General features: G+C 30.8%; 2 protein-coding genes and 4 non-coding genes across 6 annotated transcripts in view; all 6 read right to left on the reverse strand.

The window, feature by feature from the left end:
- LOC105628417 (GPI-anchored adhesin-like protein, putative (DUF936)) overlaps window positions 1–6,072 on the reverse strand; it is a 7,540-nt gene extending 1,468 nt beyond the window's left edge. Inside the window, exons 1-3 of the mRNA XM_012209824.4 lie at window positions 3,915–6,072; window positions 3,190–3,501; window positions 2,377–2,468 (exon numbers count right to left, since the gene is read on the reverse strand). Coding sequence (XP_012065214.1) covers window positions 2,377–2,468; window positions 3,190–3,501; window positions 3,915–4,880 — 1,370 coding nt within the window. The 5' untranslated portion in view covers window positions 4,881–6,072. The remainder of the gene's footprint in view (window positions 1–2,376; window positions 2,469–3,189; window positions 3,502–3,914) is intronic.
- A 4,902-nt stretch (window positions 6,073–10,974) lies between these two features.
- LOC105628418 (Ribosomal L38e protein family) lies at window positions 10,975–13,684 on the reverse strand. The gene is made up of 3 exons (XM_012209825.4): window positions 13,539–13,684; window positions 11,393–11,576; window positions 10,975–11,209 (listed from the first exon to the last, which is right to left on the reverse strand). Exons 1-3 carry the CDS (start codon window positions 13,539–13,541, stop codon window positions 11,187–11,189), a joined length of 210 nt encoding a protein of 69 aa, XP_012065215.1. The 5' UTR covers window positions 13,542–13,684; the 3' UTR covers window positions 10,975–11,186.
- LOC119371086 (small nucleolar RNA snoR136) lies at window positions 11,937–12,080 on the reverse strand. Its single transcript, XR_005178649.1, has one exon. It is a non-coding gene; the product is annotated as a small nucleolar RNA snoR136 (small nucleolar RNA).
- LOC119371084 (small nucleolar RNA SNORD25) lies at window positions 12,254–12,337 on the reverse strand. Its single transcript, XR_005178647.1, has one exon. It is a non-coding gene; the product is annotated as a small nucleolar RNA SNORD25 (small nucleolar RNA).
- LOC119371087 (small nucleolar RNA snoR136) lies at window positions 12,573–12,719 on the reverse strand. Its single transcript, XR_005178650.1, has one exon. It is a non-coding gene; the product is annotated as a small nucleolar RNA snoR136 (small nucleolar RNA).
- Window positions 12,795–12,878, reverse strand: LOC119371085 (small nucleolar RNA SNORD25). The gene has a single exon (XR_005178648.2). It is a non-coding gene; the product is annotated as a small nucleolar RNA SNORD25 (small nucleolar RNA).
- Window positions 13,685–16,074: the final 2,390 nt, after the last annotated feature.

Raw genomic sequence — 16,074 nt, forward strand, 5'->3', positions numbered from 1 at the left:
TTTTGGCTCTTCTCCACATTGGGATTTGTTTCCATTATTGCTGCTTCCGACTGTTGTCAACTATAATGACCTTAATATTGTTCTATAGAAGTTATATTTGTATTTAACTTCCAAGCCATTCAAAGGGCTTTGTGGTCTTGCAAATGATCTTAGGGATATTAAATTTATTCTCAAGCCTACATCTATAAGTTTGACCATAGAAGTCAAAGTTAAACAGTTCTTGAATGCAGTATCAGAGCCTCTTTTGACAATTTTGTCAAAAGTTCCACCCCCCAATCTTATTACTTAACTTTGAGAGCAAAGATTATACTACTAGATATATAAACCTTTTCTTTTCATTTGCTATCATATTCAAACTAGAATTTTTAGGTTGAACCACTAACAGTTGATTGTCTAGAATCAAGTTTGGATCACTTTATTTATTCCATGACAGCAGTGACTACAGCAAGTGACAAACTATAAGTTATAACCTAGCATTGCAGAATTTCACCCAATATCCTTCCACTATTGCTTAAAACCGGTGTTATCTAAATAAATGCCATTTCGGTCTAGAATTATAACCCCTTTTAGAATCTCGAAGGCTCTTCGGATCCAAAATTCCATTCTCATTCAGCAGTTTAATAAATTCTATAAAGTTAGTAATTCTATATAATCAAAGCATCAAAAAAACTTTCCCCCTTATTTTTCCTTCCTCCACTTTTCTCTTTCCCAAACAGAGGCTGTGACTCCTACACAATTTATGGTTCTTCTACAAGCAAATTTAAGAAACACTTAAACATAGACAAACATACTTGTTGAGTGCCATAGCTTTGGTTCTGGAAGAAGGGGACAAGAAAGGTAGTGTGAAGAATGTTACAATAGTATTTCTTCCTTTCTTCTTCTTCTCTCTCTCTCTCTCTCTCTTTTTTTTTTTTTTTTTTTTTTTGGGGGGGGGGGGGGGGGGGTTGGTGGTGGCAGGGGGAGAACATAGCCTACAACCAATTTATCAAGGATTATATTAAACATCAAGAAGTTATTTCTGCATTGGATTCAGGAAATCTACATAAGCCTAGCATACGACAATTCAGACAAGCTGTAAGCTCACAGATTCAAACACTTCAACCATAAATAGATTACACAAAAAGCTAATAGGAGAGCGGTTGTAAATTATGGATATCTAAAAGTCTTTAATGATTAAATATTATTCGAGTATCCATGCAGAACAATTCTAATGCATAAAGGACACATAAGGCAAACGAACACCTAGACAAGAGTGCAGTCAATTGAAATGGAAGAGAGGGAAGAATCACAGAGCATTAATTGAAAACTGAAGCATGTCTGTTTTTTTTTCTTTGTTTTCGTATGACACTAGAAAGACAAACAACATGCATGTGTGACCAAAACCATAACACTTTACTTTCAGACCTTGCCTATGTCATGATAACTGTTTCTTTATGGAAAAAAGACCAAAAAGATAAATTCATCATGAAAGTATTATGCACCTAATGCACACCACTTAAATTATGCAAGAGATGCCGTTGGTAGTAGGTTCCATATTCAAGAAAGCATGGTATACAAGTCCATGGTATGTTATATAAAGCACCTATTTTACTGAAAGCAGGCAAAATATTATATTTTAAATTAATAAAATAAGAAACTGAAGGATATTGACTACCATGCTTCACAGCATCATATACCCTCATGATACGAGCAATGTTTTTTATCCAAAAAAAAGAGCCATTCAATTAAGGAGATAAAAAAATATCTTTTGAATTGTCATTGATGTGCACTTATGAGGTTAAAACACAGAAGAGAACATAGACAGTTGTTAAGTTTGCTTCTTTAATTCTTCACTTTCTACCAATTGCAGTTCCATATAGCATTTTGATGGATACATTGCTATATAGCATTTAGTAAAAAGCAAAAAGAAAAACTCACAATTTCAGACTACAAATGTTCAAAAGAGCTTCACATTTAGTCCTTCCCAAACCATGTACCTTAGATCCTTAGAGCTAAAATTAATCCATGTCAAAAGAATGCAAAAGGCTAGAGTGTAACCAATCCCTTACAATTTTAGCAACTATATTGTAGTCAAAGAGAAAACAACAATGTTAAACTAACAGAACCACTTAGATTCCTTTCGGGAAAAAAAAAAAAAGAACCACTTACATTAGGTTCTATCAGTATTCTACAAACTACTTGACGGACTCCACTAACAATGTCCTCTAAGTTCCTTAAACAAATACAAGATTTATGAATTAGCCTTCCAGGGAAAAGAATGTGGTTCAGGTAATACTAGAAACTACATGAAACACTGAATTCTTACCTAGAAAGTACACTGCCAGTCAGAACTTCAAACAAAATGGTAATAATTCTAGTTTAATTTCCAGTACTTACCTTAGACATTGAAGTAAGCTCTCTGCAGCAGAAGCCTCTTGAATAGCCTCTATTGCAGCTGTCTGTGCAGAATCTCTATGCTTCATAACTTCCTGCATAGTGAATAAGAAATAAAAATGAGAAAATTGAAAGCAGGTATGAAACTTAACATGACTTGTAGAAGACCAGAAAACCAAACGAATAAAGTTTTTTCAAAGAAAGAGCACACGAAATTAAAATAATTGGCCCTCAAAATAATTCATGCATTAAGAAATAGTGATTGTGAACAGTCAACTGGAATTTTTATATTTTTATTTTTGGCTATTTAATTTATGAGGAACAAATATTGACACCTAAAGCTAACTGCTAATGTAGAAAGAAAGTTACATTGCATGGGATCTTTTTGTAGTATTAATTTGAGATACTGACATATGGATGATGTTCCCAAGAAAATGAGTAAAAAAAACTAAAAGCAGCATGTGACACAGAGTAATTACACCCAGGATACAAGCAACTTACCATATACATCTATAACTTCATTCTGCTTGGGTTCTATACTTTTCTAGTTAGTTTATCTAATCAAATGTTGCAAGTAAAAATTCTGTACAATGTCTATGGTTCTATGTAAACTTGGATCATAGTTTAACAAAACTGGCTGCCAGCAATTATGACAGGATCCACTTAAGCTGCATATTATTGAATACTTGATAAATAGGGACCTTTCAGAAAAGAAAAAGCATTATCAAATTATAAAACTTGTCTCCATGCCCAACCCCCAACAAGAAAAGATGAAGCATTAAGTTGTGAAGGTCAGATGCACCATAGAGACCTTACCTTTCCGAGCTTAGCAAGAGAAGAGGGGAGCGAACTCCATGTAACATTGCCCTCTGTCAATTTCCTACTATTTACTGCAACCTTGACCAAGTTTCCTGGAAACCCATTATTACCGAGGTCTCCTGACGATTTCTTTCCAACAGATGTTCTTAGCTTATTTGACTTCTCATGATCATCCAAATTTCCATTTGAAGAAACTTTCTTTGTAGATATTGGATTTCTGTTCTCCTCTTTGGATGACTTGGCAGATAGTCGGCTCTTATTGTCCTCTTTAGATGGCAACCTCTCACCTGAGAAGCTTTTTCTCGGAGCCTGCCAAATACATTTATATTGGATGTAAAACCTAGTTATTTGGCTTCAGTAGAGCTGGGCAAGATACAACAAAAGCTGAATTGTAAAATATAGCAATAAGCAAAAGATATTCACAACTTTTCAGGGAGTCATCACAAAATAAGGATAATTAAGAGATGCAATCATCATTTCAATAACTTTATCCCTCAAACCACATAACGTCATCCTAAACAATAAATCTCCAAAACTGTTGCACCAATTGGGAAACTAAGAACAGTGAAAACCAAGGATTGATAATAAAAGGAATCAGGTTTGAAAACCCAGTACAAACCTATTACATTGTTTATATGCAAACTGAAGAGATTAATTTAAATGCATCTCAAACAAATCACATTCTAGTACTAAATTTAATATTTATAAACAATTACACTTACAGAAATACTCCGCGCCTCAGGCTTTGGATCGTGTTTAGCTGCCCTTAATTTTGAATTCTCCCGATTCTTCACCTCCACATTCCCTTCCCAACTCTTTCTTAAGGCTTTGGCCCCCAGCTCAAACCCTTGAACTATATTCTTGATGACTGGTACCCTCTTACTTGGACTTGCCCCACGAACAGAATTCGCCTTTTCCGCTACTCCTGCCTTAGTTGTTCCCTTCTCCGACCCCTTAATCTTTGCCTGATGCTTAATCCCAGTGGAAAATTTCTCAAATGAAGTAGGCAATGAATAACAACTTGTAGGAGAGGAAGGAATAGACCTTGAACTTGATGATTTTGATTTTGCCAAAGCTTCCTTCCTCAAATCCAAATTCAATGTAGGTTTAGACAATTGAGACTTTGATCTGCTAAAAGATGTTCGCTTATCTGATGAATCCTCCTTATTGGCGTTACCATCAAGTCTAACTCCCACCACAGGTTTTTCCTTCTCTCTTCCACTATTACTGCCTGAAATCCCTCTTACAGGTGATTTAACTTTCTCTAATTGTTTTGAACCTGAACTTGAATCAAGATTATTATTATTGAGGAACCCAAGCGAACGAGTAGCTACAATATCTTCTGGGCTCCCTACACAAGGGTGCCTTCCTGGGACTGGCCTAACACCTCTAAGAATAGGGACAGGTGAGGCTGATTCAAGCCTTTCAACATGAATAAATTGACCCAGTTGGATTTTATCACTAAGAATGAGATCATCATGTTCATCAGGTAAAGATACATAAGTGGCATGAGATGAATCTGATACCTTGAGATAAAACCCTTGGTTAGGGAATAGCTCACCCCCCGCTAGTGCCGGTACAATACTCACTACCTGTAACAAAGATGACCTATGCTCACCAGCAACTCTGACATCTGTATTCATGTGTTGCAGAAGTTTGAGAAGCACTCCGGGGACAAGATTTGCCATTTCTTAAGAAACCTTCAATTTGCATCAGTGTGATATGCCTAGATGTAGAAGTTTAGTTTTTGACATATAAATAATATAAAACTTGAAATAACTGTCGAAAGAAATGGCTTTTGTCAATAACCCTTGTTGAACTTGAAACCAAGAATCAAAGATTTGGACTTTGGGTATTATAGAAGGAAAGAAAATATTATACTTTAAACCCAGATGACAATTTGTTACCAGAAAGAGTTTAATCTTATCAAGTTCAAAAGAAAGAGAAAAAGAATGCACAAGACTGAGATTGGAGGATGTTTTGGTTTATGGAACTAATAATGCCGATTAAAAATTTATTGAAAAGCGACAAAAGACAGAACAAACACCATCTGGTTTTTCGTCAAGAAAATGCATTAACTATAGAGTCCAACCCAACAATCCAAAAAAAAAAGGTAAGCAAATTAAGGACCAACTAAAGATGAAATTTTAAGAATCAAGAAAAGAAATTTATCAGAAAACACAACCCAGAAAGTAAATACGATTTTCTCAATAATATTGGAGTAATAATGGTGTACAGCTTGGACAGGAACAAATGAATCGTACTAAAAAACTCAACAACCCAGAAAAGAAAATGACTGCAAGTCTGTAACTGATGGTAGCATTTGGCATTTTATGCCCAAAAATTAATAAAAAACAAATAAATAGCAATTTGTATAGAAAATCCAAAATTGGAAAGCCAGCAAATTTGGAGGAAATTTTAGCTGAGTTTTCTTCTAGGTTCAATATAAAAGCCAAAAGAGAAATCCAATTCAAATGGTTAAAAAGGCAAACTTTTATTACTACTATTATTATTGGAAGGAGATAAGAAGAGAGAAAAGGAAAGCACAACCAAGAAAGAAAATTGAAAAATCCTTATTTCATATTGGTCATATTGGAGCTGAAAATTTGGAGGAAACAGAAAAAGGTTAAAAGGAATAATTTATGCCAGGCTTATTGCATGATTGTCATTACATAATCCATATAAACAGAGAGAACTTGTCAGTAACTGACACAGACCCATATATCACACATTCAACATCTTAATGAGTACAAAAAATCTGACCCACTTAAACTGGCTTGGATTGGATTAATTTGAACAAAACACAATTCACTATAGAGAAGAGAAAAAATAATATAAAATAAACTGTCTAGAATGAGTTTCTGGTTATATAACGAAGAAGGAAAAGGGTCTCCCCTAAATTCTTTCTTGCAGGAGAAAGGAATCTTATCAGAGAACAAAAGCAAAAAAAAAAAAAAAAAAAAAAAAAAATTAAAACTTGCATTAATTTGTGGGCTCTTTTTTTTCTATTATTTCTTTTAGGTAATGGGTTTTTATAATAAATTAATAATGTATTTGGTAATATAATTTACTTAAATTAAGGTTAATATATTTTTTTTCTGTGGGTTTCTAAGGTCAATATTTTTTATGTGTATGGAAATGCAAATGGGTGCATGTGCAGAGCGATGGGAAGTGTTAGGAACAAGGTGATGGATTGTCGGCTACCTGAAAAGGTGTCACATCCTCAAGATAACAAGCAATTGCAGTGTCCTCTCTTACAATTTTTTATTTTGCTTATTATTATTATTAATTATTATTTATATTAACCTTTTTTTTTAATTATTTATTTTATTAGTTGTAGTACTAGTTTTTCCTTCTTCAACATGTGGAGAGGGGCTTATGCTTCTCAATCCACGCATATCATGCATGTGCTAGATATTGGAAGTGGACCCAATTAACCATCTTATTCAAAAAGGCAAAATCAATATGCTTTTCTTCTTTTTTTTTTTTTTTTTTTTAATTTTAGCCCTTGACAATGGTGAGAAAATTAGGTTTTCATAGGACACGTTGTGTTTATATATAAATTTTATTCATATTAAAGAATTTTATTTTAAAAAATTAATTATAAGATTTGTAACTTCTAATTTTATTAACATGTTAGTCATTTCTTTCAAAACAACATCTTTTAATTATTAATTGACCAAAAAATTAATATAATTTCTATTAGCATTCTGATTTCTTCCCTTATGATTCTCGTTAACACTTTGATCTCTCGGACAAAAAGATTAAAGTGTCAAAAAATCATAATTTAAAGATATCGCAGTTTTTTTTTTAAATAAAGGTTCTAATATATTTCTCCCTGTTCCAAAATCTATATTTGTGGGCTATCTATGGCAGCCATCATCAGCTCCACTTAGCCAAACTACAGTATGGTGTGAATGATACTACACACATGACATGTTTGAACTTTACTTACAACAACAACAATTAAGTCTCAATCCAAGACTAATAAGAATGAACATAATAATTTTAAAAAACAAAAAAAAAAATGATTATTTTGATTTCTTGAGATTACCCACTCATGGAATTTAAATATTTTGAATTAATATATATAATAGGTTAATATTTTAATCTCTGACACATTACCAAATTTAATTATTTAATATTAAATTATTGTCGTATTGCTATATTATATAATTTGGAAAGATAAGCTAAGTACAACATTAATTATTTATTTTAGTACACTCATCAACATATGGTTAATTTTAGGTTGGTGGGTTGTGTCTTAGCCCCACTCAAAATTTGGCTGCTTCACATCCAACTCATTCATTAATTTTTACACAACATCACATTAATGTTTGATTTAGAAGATCTTGCAAGACAAAAGTTTGCCCCACAAAAATATTTGGCTCCTACTTATTCAAATCAATTGTTGGTTTCCACTGCATGATACAGATCTCAACGGTTCATAATTTTTGGATTTTTTTTACCCACAAAATTATTTGGACTCATGGTTGATATTTGAACTTTCAAATCCATTTATTGTTGAAAATTGAATGTAAATATAATAAAAGAGAAATCCCAATATAGGAAAATATATATTCTTGTATTAATTCATATGGAATTATCAGTTAATGGTTTAAAGCTTTTAATATAACACTTTAATTTGATAAATCTAGAATATTTTTGTATTTGATTCAGTCCAATTTGAGCAGTTTTAAACTTAAAATCATAAATCAAACTAATTTTTAATTTAAAAAATTTTTCAAATCAAAACAAACTACATCTAGGTTGGTTCGGCAAAGTTTTTTTTAAGTAGCTTTTGCTATTTTTTTCGGTGTTCATTAACATAATGTGTGAACTAGCATTTTAAAGTAACTTTTATTTATAAAAAAGTTATTCATCGTAAGATTTAAATTTTTAACGTTTTATGAAAGGTTACTATTAAAATAACTAAAATGTTAAGATTGTGTTCGGTAACAGTTTTTTTAATAACTTTTAGCATTTTGACCACTCAAAACTCAAAATGTTATTTTTATAGTGTTCGGTAAGATAGCATTTGAACTAATTTTTAGATATTAATGTATTATTTTATAAAAACTTAACTTATATAACATTTAACTTTTAGCGTTTTTTTAAAAGCAATTAAAATAATTAACAGTTACACGCTGCTAAAATAATTAATAATTAAAAAAATTAAAATCGGAGTGAAATTGTAGATATTGCAATTCTGTAGTTAAAGTTGCAAAAAAAAAAAAATAATAATAATAATAAAAAGCAATGACGAGGCATTTCTTTGAGGGTGGAATGGTTGACATGACAAAGTCAAACCATAAAATCCATAGTAGTGGTTGCAAAATGTTGCCCATTAAGTCATACAACAATATACTATTGCTTATGATTAATACTAATACTACTTTTTTTTCTTTGTTGAATCATTAATAAGACAAAACTCTTAACTCCACTAATTAATATAGCATCATAAATACTTGGCTAATCTTAGCGGTACGTGTCTATTTTAACGGCCCACAAACTTGATTAATTTTCACTCGTCCTCAAAGGTAAAAAGGCTAGTCGAAGGAATTTGCATCACAGAAGATCAAATCTATAACTTAAGCCATAATAATTAATTCTGCAAGTGCTCTTTGTCACTAAGCTAGCCATTCAGGTTAAATCCAAGGGTTAGGGAATAAATTTAGAGTTTAATTTTCATAAATTTTCTATTATTAACGAAAATGATTTACCTTGAACTGAACTCTAATGATAATATCTTACCATTAAATTAAAAAAAAAATAAATTCTAAGGTTAAAATTAACTAATAAATAGATTTTCTATTATCTTATTGTTTATAATTCAATTTTTGAGCTAATATTGAAAAAGAATGAATTTCACTTTTTTGCATCAATTATTTGGTTTTAAGCGAACTTGAGAAATAAATTCAATAAGGTACGTAAAATTTAATATTTATGATTTTCAAAATTTTCAACATTTTATTATGTATGTTGTTTATATTAAATATTTGCTAAAAAGAAACCTTAAAAATTAGTTTAATTAATAATTCTAAAATAGATGATTTATTTTTTTTTTATTTTTATTTTTTGCAACTCTATAGATATAAATATAAAGTGCATCATTAAAGAAAGAGGAGGGGCAGGCCTCTTCTTCTTTTTTTATTAAGTAATAATTACTCATATTAACTTTGGCCACACTTACTCTAATGACTCATTACCTAATGATTAACCTTTTTTAATAGGAAATATGTTTAAAATAGGGAATAAAGCTAAAGCAATTGCAATTATGTGATGTTCTAAAGTTAATTAACACTAAACCAAACAAGTTTTAGCTTCTTTCTCACACTCATTTGCAAGTAATCTCTAAGCAAAAAGGTTAATCATTTTGATTAACAAACAAAAATCTTTGCTAATTATATATTTTGTTTTGCTCATAAGTTTCTTGTACATGAGTTATCCATATTGTCTATGCATGCTTGCTTCCCACATATTAACACAATCCAACACTCTTGTACCTTTTCTAATAATGGCTAATAAAGGAAAAACATAAATTATAATTACATTAGCACTCCAATATTTATTTTATGTTTTTAAAAAACACAAGTTTCCTAAAGGCTCTTTCATTGTCACTTAGACGAAAGAAATCATAATTTAAGAATCTCATAATTATTTTTTTAAAATAGCAATTCTCATATGTTAATTTGATTATAATTAAAGATTATTTATTTTTTTTGCGACTAATAATTTAATGATACGATGTTAGCCAAAAATGATAAACGCATCACTTATGCTTATACGTATACTTATTGTTCTAATTTATAAACATGATCTAGCTGAAGCCTTCTCAAGGGACTGAGAAGTTAAGCCAATAATCACTTTTTCTACTTTTTTTTTCCTTCAGTCAATTAATATTTCTGTCCTTTTCTTACTAATTTCTCTTTATTACATGGAGCAATAATATAATTATTTATTTTATTTGAAAATAATTTAATTATTTATTTTGGATCATGATTATAATTTCGTCTCGCTTGATAAATATAATTATTATGTCATATCATAAAATTACATATAATTTCTGTCATTTTTATCACTAAATCAATGATTAAATAGTAACTCAATTATAATTTTTTTTAATCATTTAATATTTTTGTCTTCTTGTTACTAATTTTATTTTATTATATGACTAAATAATTATTTTGGTCGTTGAAATTATAATATAATTTCTTTTATTCAAAGAATATACTTATTAGTCTTTGAAGTTGAAATTTATTATAATTATAATATAATTTCTTTTATTCAATGAATATACTTATTAGTCTTTGAAACTTTGTTAGCCGTCTAAAATGTTATTTTTATTTAGCTATAATCAATATAAGTTACCAAACAAGAGTAAAAAATTATAATTGTGCCCAAAATTGAACAATAAAATAGTTATTTATCCTATTTTCTTCCTCACCTTTTTAAAAACATTTTGGATGATGGGCTAATCTAGAATCCTACGGATTGGAGATCGAATGCACTGGGCTTTTTGTTTTTGTTGTCGCCGGAGGTAGAGATGGGCCAGCAATGTAATACAGACAGGGAGATGGTCAGCTAACCAAATTGTGCATGTTATATTCAACCATTTCAAAATATATATCATTTTCAAGTAATTATTTTATTTTAAAATATATATCATTTTAAAATAAAAGATAAATTTCTTATTATTTAAAAAAATTAATTACTTTTATATTTTGCAAGAGACATATATAAATGAACCAATGAATCTAAAAGAAAAGCTAGGACAAGAGATGACAAAATCATCTAACATACCCTGAGAGAACGATATGGAAGCCTAAATCACACAACACGTAAGTTCTAAATTCCATAACTACAAAAAAATCCACTAAGCAATGATTGCCAAAATCCACAAGTATTTCAATCTCAAAAATACATCAACACAGAAGAGATTCTTGTTCATATCCTAAAAAATATTCCACAAAGCTCAGAATCGCTGTCAACTTTCACAGCTCTTGCACGCTCAAACCTGCATACAGATTAAAAACAGATTCATTTAGGTGTGAGACCCAGAAATCACCCATGCAGAGGGAAGAACAATGCCCAACATTTCAATTAGTTTTGAAATTTTCTAAACAAGCAACAAAACTACCAAGTTTATTTTTAATAAACATCGAGCTAATCATTTAAGAAATTGGGTTTAACAAATAACCTGGAGGGAGAGACTGCTTCAATTTGTCAGCCTTCTCAGAGTCAAATACACACAGAGTGTACAGGTACTTGGAGCAGCGAACCTTGAATTTGACCACATCCTTGCCCCTCTTTATCTTCACAGAGTGTGCATCCTTTCTCCTTGCAGTGAGAAGGAAATCTTTAATCTCATGAATTTGCTTGGGCTGTATAAAAAAACCAACATTAGTTTTTATCAAAACCTATCAGCAGAGCCAGCAGGGGGTTATAAAATATTTCCGAAGACAAATTTTCAGCCATTAAGAAGCACTTCGTATTATCAAAATAAAACAAATTTCAGCCTTTAAGAAGCACTTCATACAACTAATTTTGAAACTAAACAAAAATTTGTCCTGCGAACAGAAAAAAAGTGAACTGAAATACATTCATTGGAATCACAATATAACAGCACAGACCAAGGACATCAATTTGATAAACAACCCACTTTTAACAAAATTATAATTCGAGGACATAACTATCAAGACAAATGTAATGATCAACGAAGAATTACTAAAATGGTAACAAGAAAATGTAGTTTCCCGACGTCCAATACAGCATTAATTACAGCACTGGATAGCGAGGGAAACACAACTTTTTAGGCTTCATAATTAGCAGCATTAACTAATTAAACTTAGCATACAGCTGTAAGCTTACATAAAACATGAAGCCATTACATTATACAAATAAACTTCCAAGTACAAACAATGAAAATTATAACACATCTTTTTAGACATACACAAATATCAGACACTAACTAATTACACTTAGTGTGATGTTATAGTTTTTAAATAAAGATTTACATAAAGCTTCCGTTTCTTGCCCGGAAAGTTCAAAACATATGTTATAGAACTCAGTCCCTTAGATGTTCGTAAGAGTTGCGATCATTACCGCAAATCATTACAGGTCTGTAGGACTCATCATTGCTCCAATACTGAAGCTAAAAAAGAGTTGCTCTAGTGTTGTGCACTACAAAATAAAAAAGGGTAATAGCTGAAGTAGAAAGAAAGGTGCACAACATATAATATTCTGAATCTCTACAACAAATGATTTCTCAAAACCACATTGGAGAATGACTCCAACGGTACAACTCATATAACATAATCAAAAAAATACCAATATAATGTAATTATAAAGAAAAAAATGAATCAAAACAGCAAACAAGAGAATGTAGTTTCCCAACGTCCAAATGCAACATAAAATTCAGCCTTGGATAGCGAGGGAAACAACTTTTTAGGCTTCACAAAAAGCAGCATTAACCCATTGAAATTAGTGTAAAGCTGTGATCTTAATACAAAGATTGAAAAAGCCTTCACATTTCAATTTTCACACAGTATTCTTAAAGCATAAAAAGAGACTACTAATATTTTTGAGAACATAATGTATTAAAGAACTCAGTCCCTTAGATGTTCTAAAGAGTTGCGATCATTGCCGCAAATCATTACAGGTCTGTAGGACTCATCACTGCTCCATTTTGATGTTCCTTAAAATAAGAAAAAGTGTAAATATAGTTGCTCCAGTTTTAACACCTCAATTCAATATAATAAAGTTGAGGGACAGATTTAACAAAAGCAACACAAAAACTATTGCTTCAAGGGAACGAGTCGAGAGGGAATAGATAAAAATCCACACTGACCAGATAGTGAAGCATTCAAGAGATCAAGCTCAGTAAAATTTCCCACTTCTACCAAACCTCAAGAATCCATATATTCCAAACTTAAAACTTTAAAATATTAAAAGATTAAGCACTTCATTGTTAACAGCTTAATGCTACACAGCAGTTGATATTTAAATCTCAAACTAGTGTCTGAGAACTCATATAATTTGTTGGAAATTGCAATAAAAAAGATAGCTACCTAAAGACATAGCCACCATATACATTTTCCTCATATCTAACTTTTCTTTCAAAAAGATTAAGACACTAGATAAATCAAGGAAATGAGATCTGCAATCAAAACCCACCATTTTTTATTATTCAACTGGTTCCAAATTTCAATATTTTAAAAAATCAAAAAAAAAAATGAAAGAAGGAGAGACTAAGCAATCACACATAAGAAACAATCAAAACAAAGCATACCAGATTATAACAAAAAATCAAATCAACTAAAGAGAAAGGAGAAAGAGTGGAATACCATTTTGACTGAGGTTTTTGAGCGATCTCAATTAAGACTGCACGCCTCAAACCCTACCTCTATCGATGGTCACAGGCATTATATATATAGGCCAACAATATCTGGTTCTTAAACCCTAGAAAACTTTATGCCCCTTGTTCTCCTTTTTACCCCGATTAATCTGTTTTTATTACACCAGAGTTGTTGTTCATTATTAATGGGCCGAAGAACTTATTATGGGCCGAAATTGTTACCCATACTCATTATGTTTTGGGCCTTTGAGTCTGTGAAAGATAACGCATTTAGGTGATTTCTTAGTTATTTCGAATTATTGGGCTTAGACCCAAAGACTCCTTTCATAAAGGCGACCCAAAAAATTTTTTTTTTTAACTATGGGCTATTCAAAGTCTAGTCTTATTAATTCAGATTCGCGTCGGGAAAGCTCACGAAAAAGAGCAAAATGTTCCCTTATATATAGGGCTAATCCCTTATATACAGGGCTAATCTTATTTTAAAGTCAGTGATTATCACTTCGGATCTTCTCAGCAAAGTTAATTGTTTTGGTAGTTGTTAATTGTTTTGGTAGTGTTTAGCTTTTAGTTGTTTAAGTAATTTTTTATGAAAGCTAAAAGTTAAACGTCATGTGAGTTAACTTTTCACAAAACGCTATTTTAACCTCTAAAAACTAGTTTAAAGGTTATAGCGTTTAGCATTTTGACCGATTATAACACTAAAAGTTACTTAAAATGGATGAAATTTCTAATTTTATAAAGATGTTATCCTGAAATCAATAGTGTGGTATTACTTGAATCATTCCTTATGAATGATGAACTAGACTGTCAATAACACAATGGCAATAGTATTACAAATTGCATGATGAAATCAATCATTCCTCGTAGTACCAATAATTACATTCATTGTTCAGGAAAAAGAAAGAAAAGGTGCATCATACTACAATTAAATAATATGAAATTGCCTACAATTTCATTTGGGCCCTAGAAAGGAAGAAAGAGATAGGAATCAAAATATAAAAATACGATTGATAGCGAAAGAGCAACTTTGAAAGCCACCTTTCTTTTTTGGAGGGGCTAGCTTTCATTCATTCCATCCTAGCTATTAAGTTAATTCCAAGTGGAGAAATGGGTGTTCCACCATTAATTTATATATATTATTTTAATTTTACCCACAGAAAATTGTGTAGGACATGTTGTACTTTTATCCTTGTATATATTCTATCATATATATCTCATTGAAAGAGAAGATTCTTCTAGGTCTAGGGTATAATTAAATATATAAAATTTAGGGTTTCTTGCTCTTTCAATTAAGTGCACTTTCAATATTAGCAATCCTTAGAAGGGAAGAGATGGTCAGCTCGAGAAAATTTTCTCAATTACAATTCTTATGAAAATTTTCAAAAATGGATCGACTTAATTAGTAAAGCGAATTCATTTTTTGGTTTACGAAAAAAATCTGATTTTTAGGACTAAATTTGGAAAATAATTTTTGAACGTATAACTTGTTTAGGAGAAAAAAATTTAATCTTGTGCACGAAATATACCTAATCCATTTTTTTTTTTTAAAAGAAAAAAGTTTCACTAGGAATCTACAATAAAAGACAAATTAAAAGCAAATCAAATAAATAATGAATTTGGAAAAATCAATCCCATAACATATGAACTGAATAAATAAATGGGAGAAAAAGAAAAGATGATGATCAAATCAAACTTAAAAAAGCTTTTGAGAGGAACAATTTTAATATTTAAAAACAAAGAAGAAGAAGAAGAAGAAGAGGGTTTTCAGTTTTCACTGTTAAAAATGTGTCCATATGCCTATATGAAGGTAGTGTATGTGTTTATGTGAGCATGTGATGATGCAATGTATGTATATAGATGAAGGAAGTGAGTGTATGTATATGAGAAACACAGAAATGTATGTGAAGAACAGTACAAGGTCTTATCTAAATCTAGAAAAGTTGTTTTCCACTATATAATGTTGGACTAAAGGGAGTGCATGTGCATGGTAATTCAAAGCAAATATGCTATTCAAATCACTAGACAGAGAGGCAAACATGGGATCTAGTTGGTACACATCTGTTTGCCACCAAGGTCTCTTCTTGCTCTATCTCTTTTTGCTCTATCTCTTTTTCCCCTTCTTTATGTTTTTTTTAAAAAAAAAATTATTTTTGTATATTTCATCATATGTATGTCCTTATTTCTCCCTTTTCCAACACAATAGAAAATTCAAATCTTTAATGTTAATTATTATTAATTTCTCTTTGAGAATGAAAAAATATAACTATAATTAAGGTTAATGTCTCTGGATATGGATGTGTGTTGTCATTGCAACATGAAATGATTTTCTAATAATTCTAATAGTTATGTCCCATTAGATGGAACTGATCCAAGGACCCTAGTTCATATGCATGAGAATGTTTTCACTTTCCACACCTTATCCATATTAGCATCTTCAAATATCATCTCTTAAAAAATGAAATTGACTTTCTTAGACTGAGTCTTGAAGTTGTCCATTTATGAATTAAATTAATTAAAAACAAATT

Source organism: Jatropha curcas, chromosome 1 (genome assembly GCF_041381405.1).
Source record: "Jatropha curcas cultivar XTBG-Jc1 chromosome 1, XTBG_Jcur_1.0, whole genome shotgun sequence".
NCBI lineage: Eukaryota > Viridiplantae > Streptophyta > Magnoliopsida > Malpighiales > Euphorbiaceae > Jatropha > Jatropha curcas.